The sequence below is a fragment of the Phaseolus vulgaris genome, chromosome 2, assembly GCF_000499845.2.
Source record: "Phaseolus vulgaris cultivar G19833 chromosome 2, P. vulgaris v2.0, whole genome shotgun sequence".
In the NCBI taxonomy this organism is placed as follows: Eukaryota; Viridiplantae; Streptophyta; class Magnoliopsida; order Fabales; family Fabaceae; genus Phaseolus; species Phaseolus vulgaris.
This window is the reverse complement of record NC_023758.2, coordinates 32,373,938-32,401,379: the sequence shown is the minus strand read 5'-3', so window position 1 is coordinate 32,401,379 and position 27,442 is coordinate 32,373,938. Positions and strand designations below refer to the sequence as shown.

Sequence of the window (27,442 nt, the reverse complement as noted above, 5' to 3'; positions counted from 1 at the left end):
CTTTTTGCTGGTAATAAAATTGCAACAAATAGAATGAAAACCTAATTAATTGCCTGTGGATGTAGGTTGCAGATTGGCGACCAAACCATGTTAAATCTTATGTTGTTTATTTTTTGTAGTTGATTCGTTATTGTGTGTGTTGCTTTTGCATGCGTTTTTCCCATCAAGTGGTATTAGAGCTTGGTTCGTTTACACACTAGAGATCCGATCAGCATAAATTAATCGACGAGACGTGAAAATTGTGGCGACAGCAGCGTCCCAAAGCTAAGGTTTCACAGGGGCAGCAATGGCATCCCAAAGTTAGGGTTTCGCAGGGGCGGCAGCGACATCCCAAAACTAGGGTTTCGCAGGGGCGGCAACGACATCCCAAAGCTAGGGTTTCGCAAAGGCGACAATGACGTCCCAAAGCTAGGGTTTCGCATGGGCGGCAATGACATCCCAAAGCTAGGGTTGTGTGTGCGTTCTGCATGTGTGCTTGTCTCAGACGGCACATAGTCGGTGCGACAGCAGTGACTAGTGACGATGGTGGTACAGAGCGCGCCAGTGTGGTGTGGAGCGCGAATAGTGTCGATGTACATCCTGACAGCTGCGCTCCAGTGCGGCGGAGCGCCATTGCAGTGGGGACTGCGACCAGGTATGTTGGTAAGTGATTTTGGGTGGTGCAATTTTTGTGTTCTTGGTTTAAACAAAAAAAGAGATTGCCAAGATTTGAAATTAGTTGTACCGAGTATCTGGACTTGTCGTTTGAGATGGCATAAGACAGGAAGTTCTGAATTGAAAAATTCGATAATACAAATTTCAATTGGTGGAAAATGCCAATTGAGGATTTGCTAGTTTAGTTATTGAGCACATCAATCAAATGAATTTGATCTTAGTCAGACTTACATCAGTGGGCATTATATTCGATGATAAAGTTCAAGCTTTACTACTGATATCGTCATTACTTGACAGTACGGTTACAATAGTTACCAGTTTAGCGGGACCCAATGGATTCACTTTTGAGATTTCGTTCTTGGCGAGGACGTCAGAAGAAGGAGTTACGGAGAATTACCTAGTGAATCGCTAAATGTCATCAGAGGTAAGAGAAATATCAGAGGTAGTGGGAGCAAGATCAGAAGAATGAGTCAGTCAAAGACTCAGGATTGCTCAAGTGTAACATGTTGGAAATTCAAGGAGGTAGGGCATTTCAGGAATCAATGCCCAAATGATAAACTAGTCAACATTGAAAAAGAATCCTCGGACGAGGACCTCTTAGTCTGTTACGTGCATAGTAGTGTGGATTCCAGGGTCATGGATTCTGGTGCTTCATTTCATGCTAGCCACAACAGTGAAGCTTTGCAGAATCTAGCTATTGGAGACTTTGGAAAGGTAAGATAGCAGACAACAGAACTCTTAATGTTACGGGCATGGGTGACATAGTGTTGAAGACGCCAATCGGTTTTTGGACTTTGAAGGATGTCAGAGTTGTTCCAAGCTTGACGAAAAGTTTAATTTTTGTTAGACAGTTGGATGAACAAGGACATAATCTGAAGTTCGGAAATTAGCAGTGGAAGGTCGTCAAGGAAAATCTTGTCATGGCCCGCAGAAGAAAGAGAGGTTCAATGTATATGGTCAGATTACCATCTAAGGGAGTGACCGTCCCAGTTCGAAAGAAAAACAAAGTCCGATTCACAGAATCTCGTGGGTAGAAGAGTGTTGTCTTTACAAGAGAGAAACCCAGATCCACAGGTTAGATTCAAGATGACGAGCATGGAAAGGTTCAGATAGCCCGGTCAGAGGTATTTATGGCAATGGGAGCATGGGTCGTGCTTCAGCTGAGGTTCCTAGACGACATTGAGTTAGGATAACTAGTATTCCAGCTGTTGAAACATCTCCAGAAAATTCTTGTTGAGTATGGAGTATGTTTGTTCTCAGGCTATTTCAGGATCCGACAGATCGTGTAAGTGGGAGCCGGTAGGAACAGAAGATAGGTCAGTGGCAGTTTCAATCATGACGAACTTGTTGAAACTCAAAGGAGTTTCAACGAAGTCTTCATGATGATTAAGAAGGCTGGTAGCAACTAGTGGTGGAACATTGAGTTTCGTTGACAGAGATGACAAAAGTACATGTACACATTTGAAGTGCAAGTGAACATTGTTCCGTGGATTCAAGTGGGAGATTGTTGAGTGTGAAGCCAGGACCAATTGGGTTGGGTTGACTAGACACCATGTTTTAGTGAGTGGACTTAATTATTGTGTCCCCGCTATAATCTCTATTTAAGAGATATTTGTGTTTGTAATAAAATTATAACAAATAGAATGAAAACATAATTAGTTGCCCATGGATGTTGGTTGCAGATTGGCAACCAAACCACGTTAAATCCTGTGTTGTTTATTTTCTGCAGTTGATTCGTGATTGTGTGTGTTGCTTCCGCATGCGTTTTTCCCATTAGAAGTATCATCCTGATGGACCCATAAAGGAATATAAGGCAAGATTAGTAGCTAAAAGTTTTATTCAAAAACCTAACATGGATTACTTAGATACTTTTTCCCCAGTTACTAGGATTTCCTTTATGCGTGTGTTGCTAGCCCCTTCTATCCATAAGTTAGTAATTCAACAAACGAATGTTAAAACAACTTTTCTGAATGGTGAACTAGAAGAGGAAATTTTTATGACTCAACCTAAAGGATGTGTAGTTCCAGGTAAAAGAAAAAAGTATGCAAACTTTTAAAATCTCTGTATGGTTTGAAACAAACACCAAAACAATGACATGAAAAACTTGATAATGTTTTACTTCATGAAGTCTTTCTACCAATGATGTTGATAAATGTGTGTATTCTAGATCTAAAAATGGTGAATGTGTCATTATAATTTTATATGTGGATGACATGTTAATTTTTGGTACATGTGAAGCTATTGTTTTTAAAACAAAACTTTTTCTTTGATCTAAGTTTGAGATGAAAGACATAGGTGAAACAAGTGTGATTCTAGGAGTTAAAATCATAAGAAAGGGAGATAGAATATTACTATCCCAAAAACAATACCCTGAGAAACTTCTTAAGAAGTTTGGTTACTATGACTTTAAGTAAGTAAGCACCCCTTATGATGCTAATTCTACATCATGAGACTAGACAACGAAATTGTACAAAATGGTTACGGATTAGGTAGAATAAGAGTTTGATTTTATTTCGTATTGGTTACATTGTTTAAATCAACATTTACAAAATAATCAGTGATTTAATTTTATATGATTTTTTCTGAGACGTAACAAAGCAAAATGTATGAAGATAATGTTAACTCTCACAGAACAATAAAGGAGGTTCACTGATATACTTATATTCTTTGAAACGCTGGTGAACTTGAATTTTGATGGAATTTAAGCAAGCAGAATATGCCAAAAACTGGGATTGCATGAGTAACTTTTCAAGCCAATTCAAAGGGTTCAATTCTCCATATATCTCTTGCATATTCATGAATGGTCCGGTCACTGCTGAATTTGTATGAACCAGCTGTGTTCATGATTGACATTTTTGTCCATCTCTGCACCCACATCAATGAAATTTTAAATCGCTACATGAGTCATATGGCATGCTTGATATTATTACTACTGCATTAATATCTATTCATTAAGCACAATAAAATACTCCTTTCCTTCCATAACTGAGTAACGTTTAAGATTTTCTCACAGATATTAAGAATAACAACGAACTAAAATGCTGTTATTCTTCATAAATGCATTACTAGTAACCATTGCAATGATTGCATGATTAATGGTGGCAGTAAAAAACATAAGTTAAAGTGGAATTCTTTTTAATACAAAAATTATATTAGTTTTCAAACGAGGGAAGTTAGAAATGTGTCAAATGAATGCTTTTTTACATCATGAGAAATTCAAGCAAATAAAGGTAGTATTTTCTGTATGAATGGTGTTCCATTCAAGCAACAAATTTGACAAGAAAGTGCAAATGAAAAAATCATGTTGTGTTCAGTAGCAGAGAGATAATACTACGAAAATAATCTATGGACACTTGGTACTGATTGACAACTAGAGAGAATGAGAGAGAAAAATAGGTATAATATGTGATAGAAAAAAAGGGATTGAGAGAAATAATAGGTGTTAATGATGTGCTTGATATATTAGAGTGTTTTATATATAATTCCTTAATAATACTTACTTTTTGATCACGATATGCCTTGTCAACTTGTTCTTGGCACTCCAAGTAGCTAGGGAAGTCCTTGCCAACAAGGAAATAATCAGCACGACCATAGCCTTCATTCCCTTCCAAGGACCCCATCAATTCTTCGTAATTGTAGGGGCCAAAGACACCACTTCTTACATATGCCTTTACTTCTTCAAACCGTGGATCTGGTACGAACTGCAAATATTTTGGCACAGACAAGACAATAGTGAGATTATGATAATTCCACTGATTTTGACTACAATAATGATATTTTTAAGGATCTATAGAGCCTTATTTTAGTGAATCTTCAACTGTTAGACTATATATATTTTGTTGCTTTCATGCCAATATTGGAAATGCATCATGGTAGTCGAGCAAATTACCAGAACATGAGGGTTCTGAACTTGTTCAAGCTTTTTAATGTAGCTGGTACTTCATGTTTACATTTAAACAATGCTTACGAAAGAAAAACATGAAAGGAAAGTGAAAGAAACATTGAATGATGAATCATGTATTCTTATTTCTTTTAAAATTTACCTTTCCCTCTGCTCTTTCTTTCCGTAGCCCAGCAATTTCTTCAGCTCGTGCACCAAAAAGAAAGAAGTTATCTTCTCCTACCTCTTCTCTTATTTCAACATTTGCTCCATCAAGAGTTCCTATAACTATGCATCCATTCATTGCAAATTTCATGTTGCTTGTTCCACTGGCCTCCATCCCAGCCGTGCTAAACATGCAAAAAAAAATATGAAACAAAAACTGCTATAGTTGTTGATAATATCAGTCCTATAAAATAATTAGGACTTACAAGAATAGAAAGCCAACCAGTTTGATTGTAAACCAAAAGTAAATTATTTTCAATAAATATTTGCTAATAAGGAAAAGTACCTGATGTGCTGGGACAACTCACTGCCAGGAATTAGCATTTCAGCAACACTAACATTGTAATCAGGAACAAATACAACCTACACATTAGACAGAGACAAGAATCAGTCTTCATCCAAAAAAAGGCTAGTTTAACGCTTTGTCCTAATTGTTTTATCTTTTCCTTGGAGACTTGGAGTGACCAACTACCTGAAAATTTCTAAAGACAACACCCTATATTTGTATTTGTGCTGAAATATCAGCACAAAGCTGTTAATTAGTTTATTCCACTTTTTAATGGGAAATTTTTATCATGTTAGACTGAAACCAAATCATCTGTGGACAATGACATCGATAGGTTTTTTCTTCTTTTGGTTAAGAGATGTTAAGACCGTGTGTGGGAGGTCAGTAGAAAGCAAAGTCAAAGCCGCCAATAAGATTCAGTCCAGGAATTAACAATTTACAGAGTGCCATTCGAGATAAAGCAAAATAGATATTTATTTAACCATCATCAGGCACACACAACCAAAATCTTGAATGACTAAAAAGGCCATCACACTATGAGTAAATATCTTGACCCTAAGTTGAATCATACCTTCAAAAGATCTCCAATATCCGGATCACAGTTGATTGTAGCTCCTACATCAGTGATAAATTTCACTATCCTTTTGGCTTGAACGTATGTTGCAAATGCTTTACCCCCAAAAATACAAACTCGAGGAACAAATATTTCTTTTCTTTCCTCAGCACTCATTTCTTTCATCTTTTTGTAGCGATAAACAATTCCCATGATATTCAGTAACTGTCGTTTGTATTCGTGAATGCGCTTCACCTGAAAATGAATATATTAGATCTTTCTCTAACCATGAATTGAGTGAGGAAGAAACATGTCATTAGAATTTTGACTGTTATCCGACTTTCCCAAGTAGGATTTTATGTAAGCCTTCTTTTGTATTGAGCTGACACTGATTGGATTTTCGTGTTTAGCCAAATAATTGGCCAATACCCAATTTGTGATTTTCTTTATTTTTGTTAATAATCACCTGCGTACTAGTGGAGAAAATATTACATACACTAAAATCACTACATTTAGCCAGTAAAAATTGAATCCGTGCTGTTAGAGCATTTAAGAAAAATTTGCATGGTTGATTGCTACACTTTTATAGTATGCAAGAATATCTCACAAAAGGTTGATGTTATTTGTAGAGATTTTAGATAACCATACTAGGTTGGGCCCTTCTTATGTTGAAAAAAGTATACCATATCAAATTAAGAGTTTCTATAATGCTACTGCCTATTAAAAAAATAAGTTTCTATAAATAATTCCCATGCAACTATAAAAAGTAAACAACTTTTGATCTAGATTTACTGAAGCAGCAAGGAACTAATAACTAACATCCATTCCTTGATGACCTTTGATACAAATGTTAACTAAAAAACACTGGAAGAAAGAAAATAAGTGGTTGGTGACAGAACCAACCTGTACATCGAACATTGCACTTGGATTGACGACATAACCCGTTTTATCTTTGATAAATGATGCAACCTTAATCTTGTTTATTTTTTTTGCTTCTATCCACTCTAGCTGTAGATCCTCATTATCTGCAAACTGGTAAACAAAATTCTTAAAGAAATGATATAGAAACTGTTAGAATATAGGAAATGGCTCATGATATGTTAGATTATCCTCTAAGAGTAGTTTCCCTGTTTCCTCATTATCCCTTATGATCAGTTACCATATTTCATTAGGATTACGATACTATCTCTTACGATTAGTTATCATATTTCATTCTCTTATATAACTTCTTCCCAATATCTAAAATCCCATAACTTCAACAAGGACAAAAATGTTACCTCAGATTATGCATATATAGTGCACTAACTAACAGATCAACTGTATTGCTTCCTATCGTTATGAAGTTATATATATGAACAGTCAAACATGCACATGTATTCATTGTCCAACTGTGGAGGTTAAATTATGTCAAATACAACTTATCTAATTCAAAATACCATTTTAAATTAATTTACCTTGCGAAGTATAGCCAATTTTTCAAGATCCGTTACCCAGTCTTCTGTTCCAATCCACTTGGTTATGATTTTACTAAGATCCGGATTACAGAAACGGATCCATCTTCTAGGAGTCACCCCATTTGTTTTATTCTGGAATTTCTCGGGCCACAACTGTAAAAAATCATATGATAATGAAATTTGATGAGAATTTATTTTCTGGATTACATAAGGTGAGATCCCAAGAAAGTAATGTTCTTGAAAACAGAGAAAGTATTTGTGTTACCTTGTAAAATTCATTAAAAACTTCCACTTTTACAATCTCGCTATGTATTGCAGCTACACCATTTACAGAAAACCCGCCAGCAACACATAGATTAGCCATGCGAACCATCATTGGTAGTTTTGGATCAACTTTGAACCTCATTTCAACTTTATTGTCTGTATCCTCTTCAATTGATGGGTTGTCACTATCTTCTTCTTGTTCCTCTTCTCCAACTTCATCATCATCATCTTTTTCTTCTTCTTTTTCAGTGGCCTTTACATCATTATCATCAACATGAATTTCCTTCACAGGATCAACGGTTGAAGTCTCTTCTGTACTTAGTAGTTCCATCACTGAGCAAGGCAACTCGATATTTTCTAGTATTCTCATTTTTTTAAGTCTTTCTTGCAGCAATTCTAGATCATCTATCCCATACTCAGAAATGATTTCATGTATCAACTGGATAGTGATGCAAACATGCAAAACATTAAGATAAGATTTCACAAAGAATGACATGTGAAAGGGAAAATGAACCAAGAACTATATATAGTATGACAATCTAAAAATCAAAGTCACATATGTTTAACAACTATACCTCCTCATCTATCATTCTTATTATTCCCACATGTCGAGGAAGCAAATCCTGCAGAAGTGTCAAACTCCACTTCTCTAGTGCTTCCGGTAGAACTGTGTGATTTGTGTAAGCAACAGTTCTAACAGAAGATTCATTAAAAGATGGATCAGAAAATGTATAAAAACAAACTAGTAGTTACATAGGAAAGTAAATCAACAAAGCCCTCAATATATATTAGAAATTTTATTATTGAGAAGCTCTGAATTTTGAAGATAGGAACCTACTCTATTTGTTTAAGTTGGCACAATGGTTCTTGGTCAATGTAGCAAAAGCAGTATTGTTAACAAAATTGAAGCCAAGGATTATAAAGGAAAATTCAGAAAAAAAGCTTACTACCCTTTACATGTAAATAATATTTTTAAACACCAATTCTCCGAAAGGAAATATTGCCCTTTAGAAAGAGACATTTGGGCTTAAAGCATGGACTAAGACATTTGGTTTGTGCTGAAATTTAACACAAACGGATGAGAAGAATTGAAATATGAGGCTCCAATATCTTTTTAAAGACCAACTCTACCAAGAGCCTAAGCTATAAGCTGAAATCTCAACAATGGCTTTATATCTTCTAAATATAAGGTGAATACACGGGTTTTGCAAAAGGAAGCACCTCTTAGTCATATTCCAGGATTTCTCCCAACTTAAACCCTTGACATCCATCAATATCCTAATTAGCTCAGGAATGCAGAGAGTTGGGTGAGTATCATTCATTTGCACCACCACTTTATCTGGGAGAGTGTCCCAATTTACACTCTTTCCCGACCTCTTTTCAAAGCGTGCTATGATATCCTGGAGAGAGGCAGAGCATAGTGTGTATTGTTGCTTCAGTCTCAGAGTCTTTCCTTCTATTGATTCATCACCAGGGTACAGAACGTAGCAGATCTACTTGAAATATAACACTAAAAAAAATTAGCATCATTTTGTCATTTAGGAAGTCTACTGAAGTTAGTGCTAATAGAAAGAAGTTCATCTAACAGTTAGTACATGAAATGAAGGTGCAAGTTCAATTTGTAACAAGGCGAAACTAGACATTTGTTCATACAGCAGTTGTTCTAAAGGTTAGACCTTCTCTGCATTCTTCAAAACAGCATATGCTTTAGCATGATCTCCAGAATTAAAAGCTAGCAAATCAAATTCTTCCTGTGAAACTTTTGTGGACCACAATCGCAAGTTTATAGTTGTTCTAGTTTTGTATCCAGGAATAGGAACATCATAAGCAACAGCCAATATATTTTCTCCTCCAACCCACTGTTTACTTCCATTTGGCCCTGGAATAACTTCTCCATAGAATTTAACAGGATAAGAGACATCATTTCTCAGAATTTCCCAGGGATTTCCCATCTGCATAGAAACAAATCAGTCAATGAATCATAAGAAATTCTAACTTGCTAATATAGCCACTGAATCACCCAAAAGAGTAATAAAACAATTAAAGAACAATGCATGCCTAACCTAACATGAAAAGTAGCTTCAAGCCGTTAACTATGTATCCATGCGTATAAAATATACCTCAAGCCAGTTTTCAGCAACTTCGACCTGTCCATCCCTTGTTATATGCTGTTTGAATAAACCATACTTGTACCTGAGTCCATATCCCCATGCAGGGTAATTCAAAGTGGCCAAGGAATCAAGAAAGCAGGAAGCAAGCCGACCTAATCCCCCATTCCCAAGGGCAGCATCTGGCTCCTGTGGATTTCACATGAATTTGCATTTAACGAAACTTTACTCAATTATTAAAAGTATGTACATAAAGTTGCTGCTCCTCAAGAGTTGCACGGTCCATGCACAGTTTATCTTAGTCTTTAGAAGTTTGTTTCAATAAAAGATAAATAGCTTTTACTGGAAAACTTTATTGTTTGTTAATTTGAGTTCAGTCCTAACCTGCCTTAGTCATGGTATCGAAGTCGATGATTCAACCAGATGACTGGCTAAGATGAGTTTAATGGAATTAGCGATGAATATGAGTATCCCTTCTATCAAAATCTTCCTAACAATGGATCCATATATGGAGATCAAAAGTCCTCCTAAAAATGTGGAGGTCAGTGCAAGTTCTAGAGCATTATAGTGGTAGCTAAGATCTAAAGGTTATCATCGAATATTCATGGATGGAAAAAGCTTTCACTTGAGGGGAAACATCAATATGGAAAAGGCATACACTTGAGGATATGATTGTTGGAGTGCAAGTGTGAATGTAAAATCCCATGTTGGTAAAAATAGGCAAGCGGAACAACGCGTAAGAGAGAGAAAGACCCACAAACAAATGTCTTAAGGTTTGGATTAAGTGTGGTATCAAGTTCACTTTTGTTGTTTGCTTAGCACATTGATGAAGAATTCCTGTGTTTCTCCTTCTCGATTTAATAGCAATCATTCCTAGGCCGCCCTTAGTTGCAGCACCTTTGAGATTGCCTTATCAATTACCATATCAAGGGTGGTGATTTAATCTCACATTAACAATATGAATAAAATAGAATATATATATATATATATATATATATATATATATAAAAGTAAAGTAGAGTGCAAATTTCATCTTTTAAATTGGTTTTGTAGGGTTGAATTAAGTTAAAATTCATATTCAATACAAATATTCTTTAAAATAATATCTTAATGATTTTGGGAATTAAATATGAAACCATTTTATTGGATAGAGAAACCCTAGCCTATGCTTATTAATAATTATTAAAGATACGGTAAAACATAACAGCTGAAGTCCTCAAGATAATAGATAACAATTTTGTGAGATGGAGAAAAAAGCATTACTCCTGCTCAACTTGCTACCTGTAGGACTAACTGACAAATAAAATTAAATCACTTTTATAGTTTCTAACAAGAGAAGAAAACTGTAATATAAATAAACCTTATTAGCCACATCCTCTAAATTGTGACCCAACTTTCTGAGTGCCTCGGCGTAAGGACCCAAGAGCTGTAAATTCCCAATTGCATTTAGCAATGCCCTACCCTTCACAGTTAGGAAAAGGAAGATATTAATTGAAATTAATAATTAATAATAATTTATTATGAAAATTACCTCTGCCTCAATAAAGAAAACCCAGTAAGAACCTGTAGATACTCCATAGACATATAGTACGCTAGCTTGACATTCTTCCTTTCATAGTAGTCATTTGTTGCATTCCAATTTATGATGAGGGAATCACGAACACTCTCTGCAGTTGCAAAGAAAGCCTTATTGAGCTCAAACTTCTCTGGAGAAAAATGGCTGGTGAACTCAGCATGAAATTTTATGCTTGAAGCAATAGATGAAGAATCTGGAACAAAATCATGGAAAGTATCTGCAAATGTTAAGAAAAAATTATTAATTAGGACCTTATTTACAAGAAAAATAAAAAACAATGTTCAGACTATAACTACTACATGTCATATTTTTAGCTCAATAAAAACATAAAGATGGGGAGAAAATCTGGAGCATACTTCCGAAGGGGCACTGTATTTGGATGTCATATTTCTTAGAAGATTTTCTAGTGTTATTACCTGAGTAAATAAACTCCGAACTTGTTCAGCTAATGAGGTTTTACAAATCCAAATTTAAGAGTCATTCTTCCTTTGGTAATGTAAGATTCAATTCAACTCCTAAAAATATGTTATAGTAAGCCATCATAAGAAGCCACTATTTTGGTCAGCTATAATACGCATTGACAGTTTAATTTGATATATGCTCGAACAGTGTTACCGTTGAACAAGGCAATGGTGCCCCACTTATTACTTCTAAGAACAACAAGCATTAATAATCAACAAAACCAAGCAATTTTTTCCCCAAAACTAACATCTTACAAAGCTAACTGAAAAATATATAACCAAGCAAATTATAAACACGAATTTCTTAATTATATTTGAACAAAAAGAAATCACTGAAGAAATAGAGTGATAAAGTAATCGAACATGCAAGCAAGCAAGCAACCTCGTTTGGTGAGTGGATCTTTCAGCTCCTGCTTCTCGTCGCTGGCAACATTCTTCACAGAGAGCTTTCTTATTGCCCTTCTGGAAATTGACTTTGTGATGACAAGCAACTGCCAAAGATTGTTTCTTTGACTGAAACCTATGAAGCTTGATCTTGAATTGTGATGTAAAGGTGAGTTGGAATGGCTGCAGGTTGTTGAGAAGGGTAGAGCAGCCATTGCTGCAAGGTTTTTTAAATCAGTGCTTAAGCATCTCGAAGAAAATAGCAACACACAGCACAGAAATAATGTTTATACAATGCTGCTTTGACTTGAGAGGAAGACAAAAAAATGAGTGAAAGAGGAAGTGTTTATGCGCGTGTTTGTTTCTTCTTATCTTTAATATCTTGGTATTTGTAGACGGTACTCTCGTTTTGAACACGAGCCAAAATAGTGTCGCTATCCCCGTTCCCTTTGGTGACACTGGTTGGTTGGTCCTCCTTCCTTTCGTGATCAAGAATCATCATTATTAAACTGCGTACGAACGAAACAATTAATGACCAAATTACCCTGTGATATTTCTGGGTTTCTGCCTATCACATTCAGATTTTTTGAGTAAGTTTTGTCCACGTTTTGATTTAGCACGCTGATTTCTTGTCCGAATATGGCCACTTGGACAGCAACGCAATATTGCTACTTTTCTATCCCTAACTTACACATGACAAACAAGATTTGGCTCTTCGCAGTGCTATGTGCCCATAATAAACAATTGATTCGAGTTTGAATCTAGAAAATTTCTTGATTGTAAGAGTTGCGTAAAAGTATGTCGTATGTTCATTGAAACCGGCTTGCTTGCCTATCAAGAACCATCTCTCCTTTCCAAGTTTGTGTATCAAAAAACAATTGACATTCAAAAATTTATAGATCAAATTGGGTAATTCCTATTGCGACATCAAAGCTAGTGTATCAATAGTACACTCATCTTAACACTTTTTTTCTTACAACAGTATGGTCTCAACCGACAAATCGTTTTACCTTGAATAATGTACAACACAAGGTCATACGAAAGGCCTCAGATGCCATAATTAAGCAAGAAAAAATGCATATATACAAAGACATGTCCTCAAGTATATGAGGTGACAACTTAGTCTTGAACAAAACTGAGTGGAAATCTCATTTTGTTTTTCTTTTATGTGAACCTTCATGACCTACTTAAAAAGGTGGTAAACATTAATAAACAATTCAAGTCTCCTCAGTCTTCACTGGAGTCCAATTGCTCTTGGCCTCTTCAGACTTCTTCCTGCCACTTGTAACGAAACCAAGAATGTAACCCATGAATGCCCCAAGAAACAGCACACTTCCTCCCTTCACGTACCATGACAATGTGGATTCCACAATCTCATTTCCAGCTTTAGAAATACCATCAATACTACAGTCTCCATTACCACTGACAACTTCCCCAGATGCCAGAATTTCCACCATGTCATGCACTACCCCGTCATGGTTTCCCACGTAAGAAAGCACAAGCTTCTGCTTTGAAGCCACCAGTCTGGTGTACCCAAACTCGCCCCCACGGTACAGGGACCATTTCGGCTGTGGAAAGATTGGGTCATCGGGATGGTCTGGCCTTGGTTCCCAGTTAGGTTGCCAGTCTTGCCCTGCCATGCCAATCACAATATGAACAGTATATGCTTTTTTGTCCCCTGTGCTCTGACCCACATTATCACCACACGTGAAGTTATTTATCGCACAAAACCTCTCATATCTATGAACATGACCCCAAAGGGCAAGTGAGACATTGTTATTCAAAAACAGAGGTTCCAAATGCTCAAGCATCTTCCCTCTTAAAGCAGCATCCCTATTTTCATGACTGGTTGTATACATGGGTCTGTGCCCTTGCACTACCACAAAAGGAGTTTTGTTCCTGTCAACTGATTCCAGATCATGCTTCAAGAAGTTGTACTGGTTGCTCCTGGGAAGGAAATTGGTCTCTGTGGAAATATACACAAAGTGTACTGCTCCCATATCAAATGAGTAATAAAGATTCCTAGTTGGTGGGGCTGCAGTTCCAGTTGGTTCTGAAGAGTTTCCGGGCATGTTGAACCTCAAACTGTAAGGCACACCACACTCACCACCTCCATCCTTTCCATAACTGGCCCAATCAGGTTTCCACGGCTGCAAAGGCCAATCATACTCATGATTGCCAATGCAAACATGGTATGCCACTTTGGAAGCGACAGGCTCAATCTGGCTGAAAAAATGGTCCCACAACCACGAATAACCTCTTGCATAGCTAATGTCTCCAATGTGAGACACAAAGGCTGGCTTGTCACCAAGAGCTTCAATATCACGGAGGATCAACTTCATGGTTGATAAGCTTTCCTCTTGTGTTCGCACAAACGTATTATATGGTACAGCTGTTCCCATGTCACCAAACAGGAAGGCTATTGTTTCATCTGAATCACTATTCCTCGAGACAAAACTGTGAGTTGCAGACCAACCTCCATTATCATTTCCAACCTGGCACATATCAACTCTAAACAGTTAATTTACATTTCTCCATTCATATGGGCTCACTGTTTGTGAGCAAAACATCAATTGTGTTCCTGAAATTGACCAACACCAGACAATTTAGCACTAACAAAAGCAAAATTAATACCTGACTTGGGCGTCAGCAAAACTATCCTAAGCAACTATACATTCTTTTATCAAATAAAAACTCATTCACTTGTAACCATGAAACATACTGACTCAATATAAGGTTTATAAAATGGTATTTAGTTTGAGTTTAATGTAAAAATTTTAAAATTTTCAATTAATTAAAAATCATGTATACACTTCAGAAAAAGTAATATGTTGTGCATTGACGGGTTTTTCCAATATCAACCAATTAGAAATTGTCACGAATAATAAATTTATTAGTTATTACAAAATCTATGTACGTAATATGATTTCTGATTGATAGATAGCTCAATATGTTTACGCCAACAGTGTATGAAAGTAACCTCTAATTTTTAAAGAAAAAATTATAAAGTTAACAAACGTAGTACCAAAGCACACAAACTAAAGTAGAGTAGTAGCATAGATTAGCCGTAGAGCCAATACAATCAAATCTCAGGACATGGAAACATTTTTTTACCACATTAGCTACCAATGCAAATAAGAACGAAATGTCAAAAAGGTTATTCATAAGGGCAAATGGCATTTTGATCCCTAAAAATATATACGAGTAAATATATAAAAAGTAGGAGTACATTTTATCTGATTAAGTTGCACAGAATGATCATATCATTAAGCTAATACTAAGCTCTACATTTGAAAGATCAATTTGATATTAAGTAATGGAGTTTCAGAGACCAAAGCGTGTTTATGTTGTTTTGTTAGATAACTTAAAAGTATCTTAAACTTTGGCACTTTCGTCGTTTACCTTGTAAATTGCGTACCTTGTAATAATACCTGTGTCCCTTCTTCAAACCCGTAAGAAGCGCGTTGTGGATGTAACCAGGGTCTCTCCACCCAACGCTGGTGTTGGCGGGCGCGTCGCACATGTGCTCCCTCTCATAACGCTCCACACGTGCGAGTTCGACGGCGTCGAGCGCGTCCTCCTTCTCCCCGTAGCGCACGTAGGTCTCCTTGGGGTTGCGGGAAAGATACATGACACGCATGGCGTCGGGTTGGTCCGCGAAGGCCAGGTGGATCTGTCCGGGGCCCCGGTCTGGTTCAAAGGCGACCTCGCCGGAAAACGCGAGGAGTTGGCGCGTGGAGGGGATGGGGTTGTTGTCGTGATCCTTGCGCTTGGGGTTGATTTCGGATCTGGTCCATCGGAAGATCCGGAAGGAGTAGTTGGAGCGGAGGTCTACGAGGGGGAGGGAGATGTTGCCCCACCCGGATTCCCAGGAGGAGGATTGGGAGAGGAATCGGTAGCCGATGAAGTTGTCGTGGGGGGAAGTCGGCGGAGAGTAGATGGCGAGAAAATCGAAATCGGAGGGGGTTTCGATGCCGGACCATTGGATGTTGACGAAGTCGCCGGATTTTGAAAGCGTTGTGGGGGTGGCGGAGAGTGAGGGTTTGGAGTGGGCGCAGGGGAAGTGGAAGTGGAGGAAGATGAAGAAGGAGATGAGGAAGGAGACTGTGCGCTGATCGGAAATCATGGTGGTCGGATGGATTTAGATTCAAATTCGGGTTCGGATTCGGATTTTAATATTGGATGTTGGAATTACTCTTGTTCGTTTTTATGTTTGACGAGGATTAGGGACTGAAAAGCATCGTTTTTTATTCCAAATGGCATATTCCATCCTTCTATCTTCTTTTGTCTTCTCTTCCTCTAAAATTTCCTCTCACTTTTCCCCCTCTTTTCGTGGATTAAAAAAATATATGAATGGATTAAAAACGTTTTTTTAATGAACGGATTATTACTATATGAATCATTTAAAATAAATATTAGTAGAAGTAGTAGTAATTTAGTAGTATGATTTAAAAGTAATTAATATAACACTTCAAAATTAGCTTTTTGTAACGGAAAATAGTAGTTTTATACTAGCTTTTTTATTTTATTTTTTTTGAAGTGAAACTTGTCACGATGAAATAAAATAGAGTTTATTATTTTAGATGGCATTGTGTATGTAGGATTTTGTTATATGTGGCATTCTTTAAAGTCAATTATCATTTATGCATACATACAGATTTGAATCTGGACGAGAAAAAGTATCTACAAATCATTGTTGATTCAATAACGATCAAAATTAAGTGTACATGTCTAATTAATGATTGTTCATGTCTATGTGACATGAAGGTTGCATCATTCCACTATTGAGACAATGCTGAGATATAAATACATTCGGCTTCCTATATTCGGTCCATGAACAAGACTCACCATTTTGGAGGAACCACAATCCTTTAGGCTCAAGCCTTCAAGGCCAAGAGCTTAAGAATGGATATTGGTCGAATAACATCATATTATATTAGGAGGGAAAAACAAAATGACATTATTATGAGACAATATGCCGCTTGAAAGTAACATTGAGAAAACACTAATGTCATTTCACTTTACACCATCATAAATGCCTTTTAAGTGCATTTAAGATCACTTTTCTATGTTCACTTTGTTTAATCATATTGTTGCTCACATTGTCTTAATTCGAAGATTCTTAAGAGTTGTTGTTCTTGCCATCAATTTTTTGAGAGTATAAGCTTATGCTCAAAGAACTTTATTTAAGTTGTTGGTTCAAGTACAATGCACTTTATTTGATTATGTTGGGGTGGTTACCAAGTTCTAGGGCATTTTTCACAGGTGATTTGATTGTCTAAAAATTGAAAAAACTCAAAGGTCCTAGCAGTTCTTTATTCCTGATTTTTTGTTCTTGAGTTCACGTCACTGAATTTGTGTATATGGGTTAGGGTTTGTAGGTTTGTTTGCAGTTCTAAGTTTGTTTGCATTTCTAGATTTCTAAAAAGTGTGAATTGATTAAAGTTAGGGACTATGGACTACAATGTTTTTGTATCTCTAGACCAAATCTAATATAATTTTTTAAACTAGGGTTTGTGAAACTATGGTTACGAATGCCCAATTACTCCCAACAACTAGGCCTTTGTTTGTGTCTTGCATTAGGCATGTTACAAACATATTCTTCTATTTCTTTAAACTATAAACCAACCAAAAAAGCAACATGGGCCTTAATCAAGGATGTGTTGGGAAAAGGACTATCGTCCCTATTTTTATCTTGATACAAGTAGTTCAAGAGGAACTTTTTTAAAGGTTTGCCCCACTAAGGCACTTCCTTCTTTTCTTGAGGGGTTTTCTTATACTGACACAAAGCACCATCCTCTAACACCCGAGGTAGCTAGACAAATCGAATAAAAAAGAGGTTGAAAATTGTCGATTGCTAGATTAAATTAAGTGTGTATTTAACACCGTTACCCTTTTAAAACTTGAATATCGGGGTGTAGATCTTAAAGAGTACATAAGTAGGATTTTTAACTTGAAACTATGTAAGGTGTTGAAATGTATGTTCTAAGTGTGTTGTGTTTGTGAAGATAATTGTATCACGAAAAGAGATGGCATAGCTAATGTGGAAGATGAATGTAAAAGAGGCTAGTGGAGTTGGAATGAGTAACCTTACTCTTTTGTGGACCTCTTTGGAAATAATCTTTAAGATGACATCTAATACTTCGATACGACTTAATAATTTGTTCTTTTAATATAACTCTAGCATCTCCAAGGTAATACTTTCTACAAACATTGATGTTATAATAATTAGAGTTTCATAATTTTCATAAGACACTCATTATACCAAATCCAAATTAACTTCAAGTATATTTAGTGGATCCTCTTTAATAAGGACATCCTTTAATATCTTTGAATAAGGTATTGTTTCTTCCCACTTATCAAGAACATATGTGAATTTCATGTCAAAAACACAACTTAAAAAAACGTTTTATATTAGGTAATTTTTTTCTTCTACGGGAGCGAGGAGCATTTGATCTTGACACTGTAACTTGAATATGAGTTGCATTAATGGCCCATAAACAATTTTAAAACATCACAAAATGATAGTTATTTGTAATAATAGTTCTTGACAAAATACATCAATGTCAAGTAATGCTAAAAGTTAACATATCATTACCTTAAATATGAGGAAAGTATATTAATGTTGAGGATATGTGGTTGACCGTCATTTTACTATCGTTGAACTAAACAATTTTCATCCAATATAATTATTGCATTCAATACATCATGAAAGTGGTGACTAACAATTTTTCCATATCGATGGAAGAAGAACAATTTGGCCACTTGTTCTTCAATTATAGACCTAAAGAAATCCTTAGCCATTTCAATTTCCATTAACTATTAATTAACTACAATCCACATTCAACATATGGACCATTATAAAAAAGTAACCATTATACAAGTTAAACAATTAAGGAAGATTGAACTAAGAAGAAAAATGGAAAAGGGAACTTATGTGGAGATGGAGAGAGTATGTCATGCCACTTGGATGAATTTCCAAGATGAGTGGTGAAGAGGAGTCATCACTTAAATCAATGAAACAATATAAGACTCAAAAAGTGGAAATATCTTCTCTCATAATTTGTCTATAACAACTTACTTCATTCAAATTCAATGTATCATAATTTGTCTAAAACAATTTTACTGTTAGAATATATGGCCTTAAACGAGAGGGGGGTGAATTGTTTAAGAAAGATTTTCGTAAATTTTTAAGCCTAGAATGAAAATACTTCAAGAAAATCTTGATTAAGAATTCAGTTTTTCAAAACATAAAGCAAAAGCACAATACTGGAAAAACAATCGGTTGTTTTACCGAAACAATCGGTTATTTATACCAGTTTATCAATTAACAAAACTGAATTTAAAGAGATAGGGATAGAAAGATTGTACACAGTTGTTTATACTGGTTCACTCCAAACCCAGAGCTACATCCAGTCTTCTCAGAAACCCTGAGGAAATCCACTAAGCAATCACCACTTGATCACTTACACAACAACCAAGAGAATGACCTTGAACACCTCAAGAAACACACTTTCCTTGGTCAACACACCAACATTAAGATTGTTGATCTTGATCCCCTCAAGAACACACAGTCAATCTCAGCAAAAACACATAAACGAATACTTGTTCAATAGAGTACAAGGATTACACTTGTTACAGAAGATAATCTGAAATCAATACAAGCATAATCTTATTCCATACACTTTGATCAATCACAAACTCTTAGCAATCTCAGCTCTTTGAAAAACTCAAAAAATCTTAGCAAAAACTTGTCAAAAATTAATAATATTCAAATTTGTTTTTCTGAATATATTCAAAGATGTAGTTTGTTATCAAATCTTAACAAACTCTTAAATTGCATTAAAAGATTGGTCAAAGCATTTAATGACTGGAGCGTAAGCAGTTAAATCATTTAAAGCTCAGTCAAACAGAAAACAGTTTTTCTGTTATGGTCCCAAAACAAACAATCGGTTGTTTCCTCGAATCAATCGGTTGTTTTGGTACTTAACAGTTCAACCATTTTAAAAAAAAATTCAATCTTTTTCTCAAAACACCTAAGTACAAACAATCGGTTGTTTCGATAAAACAATCGGTTGTTTTAACTTAGTTTGAAAACATTTTACTTTCACAAAGATTGAGAATGTTAATGCTTTAGATTTAATCAAAGGGTGGATTACAACATATAAACTACCCCAGAACTAGACTAAACCAGCACAGCAACATCAAGCATAGCAGAGGCTTCAACATCCTTCAAAGGATTTGGATTCTTCAAAGCTTGAACACCACTTGGTTCAACATTTACTTCATCCAAATTCAATGTTAAAATACAATGGAGTGATGACCCTATTTATAGGATAGTTGGCTAAGAACTCAAAGAGTGAAAAGAAGAGGAATTCAAATTGAATTCCCACATGTGCTCCTATAAAATTGACACCCCTTATGGATATCATCACATGAGTCACACATTTAGCATTTTTTTTCACACTTAACATGTTTTAAAGGTGAAGCATGCTCCATGTGCACCTAAGATTTCTAGTGGTAACTGACCTAGGGTTCTTTTAGGCTTAAATGAGCCCAATTTTGATACATTTAATCCTAAACAAGACCTAGTATCTTCTCTGTATTCAAATTCATACAGGGCAACTTATACTAGAAATGCAAAATTAGAAAATAGTTGATGACTCAGTCCCTAACTTTATGCAATGATCCTAGCGAGTCTTCTAGGAATTGTAGGACCTAGGTCTTGGGTTGACTGACTAAGCACTAGATCATGTGTCTTGCTCCTCATAACCCTCCTAAGAGCCTGAATTTCTTGGTTAGTTAGTAATGGTCAACTCATGGCTTCATCATCCTGTTAGGGCATTCCTTGTTCCAATGACCATCTTATCGCTTGAGCGTCCATCGGTTGATTTTTATGATCAACGCTTGAGCAACCACCACTTCTTTGAAAAAAAAATCCAACAAGTTCTAGAAACTCTTCCACTGTCATAGGACATTTGAGTTTTCAACAAACACTTGAGCCCCTAAAACATGTGTCCCTCACTTAAACATGTTCAAGGCATGTGTACCTCTTTTCCACTAAGCTTATGCATTCATAACAACATTTGAGCCACAAGCCATATCACTCGAGCCTCTTCTCCAATGCTTGAGTAATATATGCTTCCAAAGGAGAGAGAATTTTTTTGATCTCTCTCGCTTAAGTTGCAAGCCATTGCTTGCGCTATGCAACATGTCACCTGATCAACAAACAAATTGTTTGAGTGATGTAAGATGATAATTACAATGATTGGACATTGTTTAGGCCTCACTTAAGTGATAACATGTTGCTTGAGCGATATTGATCCTGAGAACAACCCAAACTCATAATTACACAACATTTTCAAATGTTTTCTCATCATCAACAACAAATCGATACACTCTAAATTCAATATCTAGACCATAATTATGTCCAAAACAACAAATATATCATTACAACTTTAATAAAACTCATACCAAATGCATATAATTCTTGCGTTATGTCAGACACTTATGCAATTATGTTATGTTTGAATTTGAAATTAAATGTGTGTTTTATTTTATGTTAGTTGTATTATATGATGCTTGATTGTTGTATTGAATACTATAGGATCATTGACATAATCGGCAATAGATTGTTCAATTTGGATATGTTGGATATGTTAAATATTTTGAACAAGATACTTTGATCCTTCTAAATCTGCTTTGAAGACTTGAAGAACCTATTGCAGTGTTTGTGTGTGTTCTTTAGTAGATTTCATAAAGAACAATAAATCTGATATTTTATCCAATTGAACAGAAAATTAATTGATTGATTTTTTAGAACTTTTCACTCTACTTTCAATCTTTGCGAAAATCTTGTGAAAACAATTCACCCCCCTCTTGTTTTTGCCACACATTATAACAAAATATGTTGAATATTTCATAATAGAAGAGTAAAATATTTAAAAGCAATTCATTTAATGTTTGAATGAACATTTTGATGTATGCAGGATTACCTACGGATTTACCCACAGACTAGAGTTTGTGGGTAATGTGCACGTAGATATTACCTACAACTGAATTTGGTGAGTATTACCTATGAATTGAAATTGGTGAGTATTGCCTACAGAATGAGATTGGTGGGTATTACCCACGGTTTCAGTTACTCACGGACTCATCATCCGTAGGTAAATTACCTATTCCCCCAGATTACCTATGGATTTTTTCTGTGAGTAATGTTGATTTATCTACGAATTTTTGTTGTTACCTACGGATTTCAGTAACGGTAAAATCGTCTTTTTTAGTGTATGCTTTTAGAGGAGTGAGAATTTTTTTGACATCTCTCTCGCTTGAGTTGCAAGCCATTGTTTGCGCTGATGCGTCACTTGAGAGACTAACAAATTGTTTGAGTAATGTAAGATGATAATTATAATGATTGAACATTGTTTAGGCATCACCCGAGTGATAACATGTTGCTCGAGCGATATTAATCCCGAGAACAACCCAAACTCATATTACACAACATTTGTAAAGCTTTTTTCATCATCAACAACAAATCTATACACTCAAAATTCAATATATATACCATAATTACGTCCAAAACAACAAATATATCATTACCACTTCAATAAAACTCTTACCAAATGCATACGATTCATATTTCATTTCACTTCCATGTATTATCAATATATACAAGGATTATTAGCTCCACTTAATTGTATTGAAATTTGTTTTATCTATCAGATCCTTGTGAATCACTCTCAACAATCTAGGTAAGCTTCCAAAAACTTAAACCAACACTGACAACTCCTCCCCTTAAATATCCATTGAAAAAGAGAAACAAAATGAACTTTAAAATGCCAACAAAGATAAAACTACTTACCAAAACTATATTTTATTTTGTCCAAGAAACTTCAAACACTTTATCATTTTAAGGCCTTCATCTAGTAATAAATCTAAAATCAGAAACTCATACTATGATAGAGAGAATGTAAAAAGAAAAAACTTGTATGAACTAAAAATTTTAAGATTAAGTAAGAATTCAACATCTAACTTCTATTTATATATTTGGGTCTTACAAGTTATGCAACAACTAAGTTTTTTTTTGTTGTAAGTGTAGCATGTTAATGACTTTTGCACAAGATAGTTCAATCTCATATCTTTGTGTAGTATACTATAGATATTATCACTTCCATGATCAAAAAGTGAAATAGTTGATCAGGTTCAAACTCTAGCGAATAATCTTATATGTGCATGATGTTAAGGGCAAAAATGAATATTACAATAATATCAATTGTATTTCTTGTCATTTGTAGTGGATAAGAAAGGAGGGTGAAATCCACACAATTTCTCTTTCCTTCTTCCTACATTATCATCCATACAAATAAGTGTCCTTTATTGAAATTGACAATCTCTAGAGAAAATAGGTATTTTTTATTTAGCTTTTATACTCTGCTTTGGATTTCACATGAGTAGCTTCTTTGAAACATTCAAATTACATTTTTAACATTCCATCTGTACATAATAAAAGAAGATTCATGTATAAATTCTTTTATAAGTTTAAGAATATAGTCTTTGAGATAACTTAAATAAAGGGCAATTTGATATCTTTAAAAAATATTTTAAAAATTAATTAAATTTAAGTTTAGAAACATGTAGTCTATAATCACATTAGGTGGAATAGTCAGTAATAGTCTATAATAAGGAGGTGTGCATGTTTAATTAAGGCAAAATTTGTAAATTGTGACCATAATTTACATTTAAAACTATTAACTGGATAAAACTAATTTACTAGAAAGACAAAACTCAATCAAATACATATGATTTAAAATGTAATTTCGCCTAAAAAATTTAGAAAAAGAAATTATAGGACAAGGAAGATGTTTAGGAAGTAGCATAGTTATGAATAGTTTAGAATGTATATTAGTGTAGGACAGGATATAAGTTGGAACTTTTAGAAAAAAAATATCTTTTTTTTATGTAAATGGATTGTAACATCCGATACTATTTATTTAATTTTATTATTTATTAATAAAAAAAATGATAGGAACAGAAGTAGGAAATATGTTTTAAGAAAATATGAAATGTGATAGAACTAAATAATTTAATAGTATTTCTTGGAGATAACAAAACAAATGTTAGCTCCCACGTGACACAATGACAATGGAATGGATACACTTCTAACTCGAAGCATAGTTCACTTGCACGTTGAGTGTACTAACATTTCATGCTTTCATGTCACACAATGACAATAGATAAGATACTTACACAATATACCATTGGAGCCAACTTCATATCCTAATGGTGGGGCTCTATTCAAGTATTTCAATCATCACTTCAATTACAGGGATTACCACACTTCTTTAATCAAACCTCTTTTGTTTTCTTCATTGTTCAGTAATTCTATCATACCACCTTATTACCATCACAAATTGTACATTTTTTTATTAATTTATGAATCGTGATCAATATTGTGCAGTTTCTATTACAATGAATTTTTGTTTTAGTAAATGATGACGGATGATTTTTTTCAACTTCTTTTTGGTTTTTAAGATTAATAAAAATAGAAAAGTGTACTATCATAGAAATTATATCTATCTCTATATAGTATTATAATTTCTTAATTTTTTGAATAAAGATGGATTTGTGTGCCATTAGAGAAATTATACCAATCTCTGAATGCTTTTAAAGTCCCTTCACTTTTAGACTTAAGACTGAAGAGTTGCATAGTACAATGAGAAGTATATAAATTTCCATATGGCATTTATTTTTTTTCACTTTCAAACTTGAGACTCGAGACTGAGTAAACTCATACCAGTTATATCACATTTTTTAGGAGTAAGAAGTGGTTCTTTGAAAACGGAGAAATAACCAAAGGGTAAAGAAAGTTTTTTCAGAACAATTAAATATCACATAAAAAAAAATAAGTTAGAACAATATATATTGAATGCTTTGGTCCCGTAATTTACCTACAAAAATTTAGACAAAAGAGAAGACAACCTAATTAATATGATTGAATATGGTATTAATAAAATCACTATTCATTAATGGTTATTCCCGTTAAATCACAAACATTTTTATCGATTGAAAAGTAGTCAATAAATGCATGATTGGTTTATGTTGAGAGAGTCCAAAATCCAGTTGAAACCAACTCATCAAGAGACCACATTTTATGTCCCAGAGAGTGTATTGAAAATAATAAAACCTTTAAACCAAACGCACTTCAATCAAGTCTTTGGAAGCATTAAGAAATTTCTTATAAAGCTGATTACAGCTAAAATATAGTTTACTATCTCTAAGAAAACTTAAATCCACTAACAAAATGCAGAATCATTTCTAATGGCGTGTTTGGTAAATTTAATAAACTATAACTGTTAGGTATAAGATAGATTTTCTTAACGCCATAAGTTAGCTGCTCCTCTATAAGCTAGTTGTTCGTAGATAAACTTTTAGTTGCTCGTAGATAAACTTTTAACTTATGAGTGTGTTTAATAACACAAAAATACTTATAATCTCTAAAATGTAATATACAAATTTATATATTATATAATTATAAATTATATAAATTGATAATAAAAATTTATGTGTACAAGTATGTTTTTTATTTTTTTTAACAGAAAAATGTTTTTCACAGCTGGTTCAAAAGGATTTGTTCCTTATTTTTATAATCATAATAAAAATTTATACAATAAGTCTGGGTTTTTATAACATTAATGTATTTCTTCCTTTTAAATTTGTGTTAGAATCGTGTTAAAATTATCAGAAATCTAACAATATGAATTTGACACTCTACCGATACATTTCCTACGAGTGTCGGTGTCCGATACGTGTCTCTAACACAGACATGTCATTTAAGAGGAGTGTCTGAGCCTCATAGTTAACTAGCTACTAACTTATAAGTTTGTTTTAACACAAAAGTGATCGGTAAGTATTTTAAAATAGCTTATTTTAGAAGTTTCTACTTATAAGCTATAAGTTAATTAGGCCACTTTTTAAGTTGTAACTTATTTTTATTTTATTTCACTATTATTTCTTATATTTTAATATTTTTTTATCAATTTTAATTTTGTTTATCTATTTATACTTATTTTAATCTTATAGACAGAATTAACTATTGTTGCATATTTTTAGTATTTGTTATGATGTTACGTGGAAATGACCCACAATAAAAATCGTAAAAAATGAAATTCAATGTATTAGTAATTTAAATTAAGATTTTTTTAAAATTAAATTTAATTAATACTTCATAGATCAACTTATTTAAATAAAATAACCTTTTCTAGATAAAAAAAAAATATGCAACTTTTAAAATTAAATAAAAGTACTAAAAAGTTGAATACAAAATTAATTATTTTTTAAATAATTATAATTATATTATTTTATATAATTTTACATTTATCAACTATTGTGTTAGTTAGTTTACTAAACATTAAAATAATTTATCATCTCTAAATTTATAAGATAGGAGTTTATCACCTAGAAACTAATTTATCTAAATTGTGGGCTAGTTTTGGCAAAAAGATTAATAAAGTAGTTAAATTAGTTTGTAACAGGTTGAAGTTTCTAAAATAATTTCATTATTATTTTATGAAATATTTAGGGTTTAAATCAGTAGCATCTTGATAGTGGATCTAAAGTTTGAAATTGCAGTGTGTCAACTCATGAGGTGTTGAGAAAGGAGGCAGAAGCATTTGAATTCCATGGAAATGTAGTCTGAATGTGAGAGCAGAGAGTTATATAGATGCGCATATGCCCCAACCCAACACTTCCATATAAACTTCGTGACTGGTTTGATGAGAGATGGTGATTGCTGACAAAACACCATTAATTGGAGAGTTGAGAGTGAGGCCCCCTCCATTTTCAAAGCAATTATATCATTTCATGTGTCTCTTGCTTTGCATTTAAACAATCACACACACTCACACTCACTTGGCTTTGGCTAATGTCACCACCACCTCACCCCTCTTCTTCCTTTTCCCCATCACTTTTTTCTCCTTCTCTCTATCTCCACAACTCATCACTCTTTTCTCCTCCCCCTTCCTCATCCTCCTCTTCACCATGAAGATCTCTCTTTCTTCACTCACCATCATCATCTTCTTCTTCTTCATCATCTTCTTTACCACCCTACCACCTCAAACTTCCTCAACAAACAGCCACTACTGTGATTCTTTCCCCCACACCAGACCACGTTCTTTGTGCATTGGCCTTCAAAGAATGCACCACCCCAACTCACCTCCACTCCCACCCCTTCTTGATCCAAGGTTTGCCTCAGAGAAGAGGCGAGTTCCCACCGGCCCCAACCCTCTTCACAACTAATTCAACAGTTTCCGAACCCAGTTCACCCCTACTACTATACCACTACATATACAGTAAGGTGTCTTTAATTTCCACGTACCATTTCAATTTGACCCCACCCTTTTAACATACACAAACCAAACCCCATTTCCTTCTTTACTCACTTTTTCTTACCATCATCACCACCTTTCTTCATATTATTCTCATGGCTCAATAGTACTATACTATCTATAAACTTGCTCAGCACCCATCAACGCAAGAAGAATGATTCCTCATCAATCTTGCAAAATGGCTCTCCTTCAGCTTATATTCCTCCATTTCTTT

The 27,442-nt window shown here is 34.6% G+C and overlaps 2 protein-coding genes across 3 annotated transcripts; both read right to left on the bottom strand.

Annotated features, from left to right (window-relative positions):
• Positions 1–3,139: 3,139 nt before the first annotated feature.
• On the bottom strand, positions 3,140–12,321 carry LOC137811523 (alpha-1,4 glucan phosphorylase L-2 isozyme, chloroplastic/amyloplastic-like). Of its 2 annotated transcripts, none has more exons than XM_068613314.1 (15): positions 11,844–12,321; positions 10,988–11,193; positions 10,785–10,886; positions 9,437–9,613; positions 8,993–9,268; positions 8,538–8,809; positions 7,892–8,009; positions 7,318–7,755; positions 7,053–7,205; positions 6,502–6,630; positions 5,617–5,853; positions 5,046–5,122; positions 4,698–4,884; positions 4,155–4,355; positions 3,140–3,519 (listed from the first exon to the last, which is right to left on the bottom strand). In XM_068613314.1, exons 1-15 carry the CDS (start codon positions 12,058–12,060, stop codon positions 3,403–3,405), a joined length of 2,907 nt encoding a protein of 968 aa, XP_068469415.1. In that variant the 5' UTR covers positions 12,061–12,321; the 3' UTR covers positions 3,140–3,402. The 2 variants fall into 2 exon arrangements, with proteins under 2 accessions (XP_068469415.1, XP_068469414.1); XM_068613313.1 differs by having other exon boundaries at positions 10,988–11,217; positions 11,844–12,205.
• A 416-nt stretch (positions 12,322–12,737) lies between these two features.
• Positions 12,738–16,161, bottom strand: LOC137811524 (probable inactive purple acid phosphatase 2). The gene is made up of 2 exons (XM_068613315.1): positions 15,264–16,161; positions 12,738–14,340 (listed from the first exon to the last, which is right to left on the bottom strand). The coding sequence occupies exons 1-2, from the start codon at positions 15,969–15,971 to the stop codon at positions 13,063–13,065; spliced, it is 1,986 nt and encodes a 661-aa protein (XP_068469416.1). The 5' UTR covers positions 15,972–16,161; the 3' UTR covers positions 12,738–13,062.
• Positions 16,162–27,442: the final 11,281 nt, after the last annotated feature.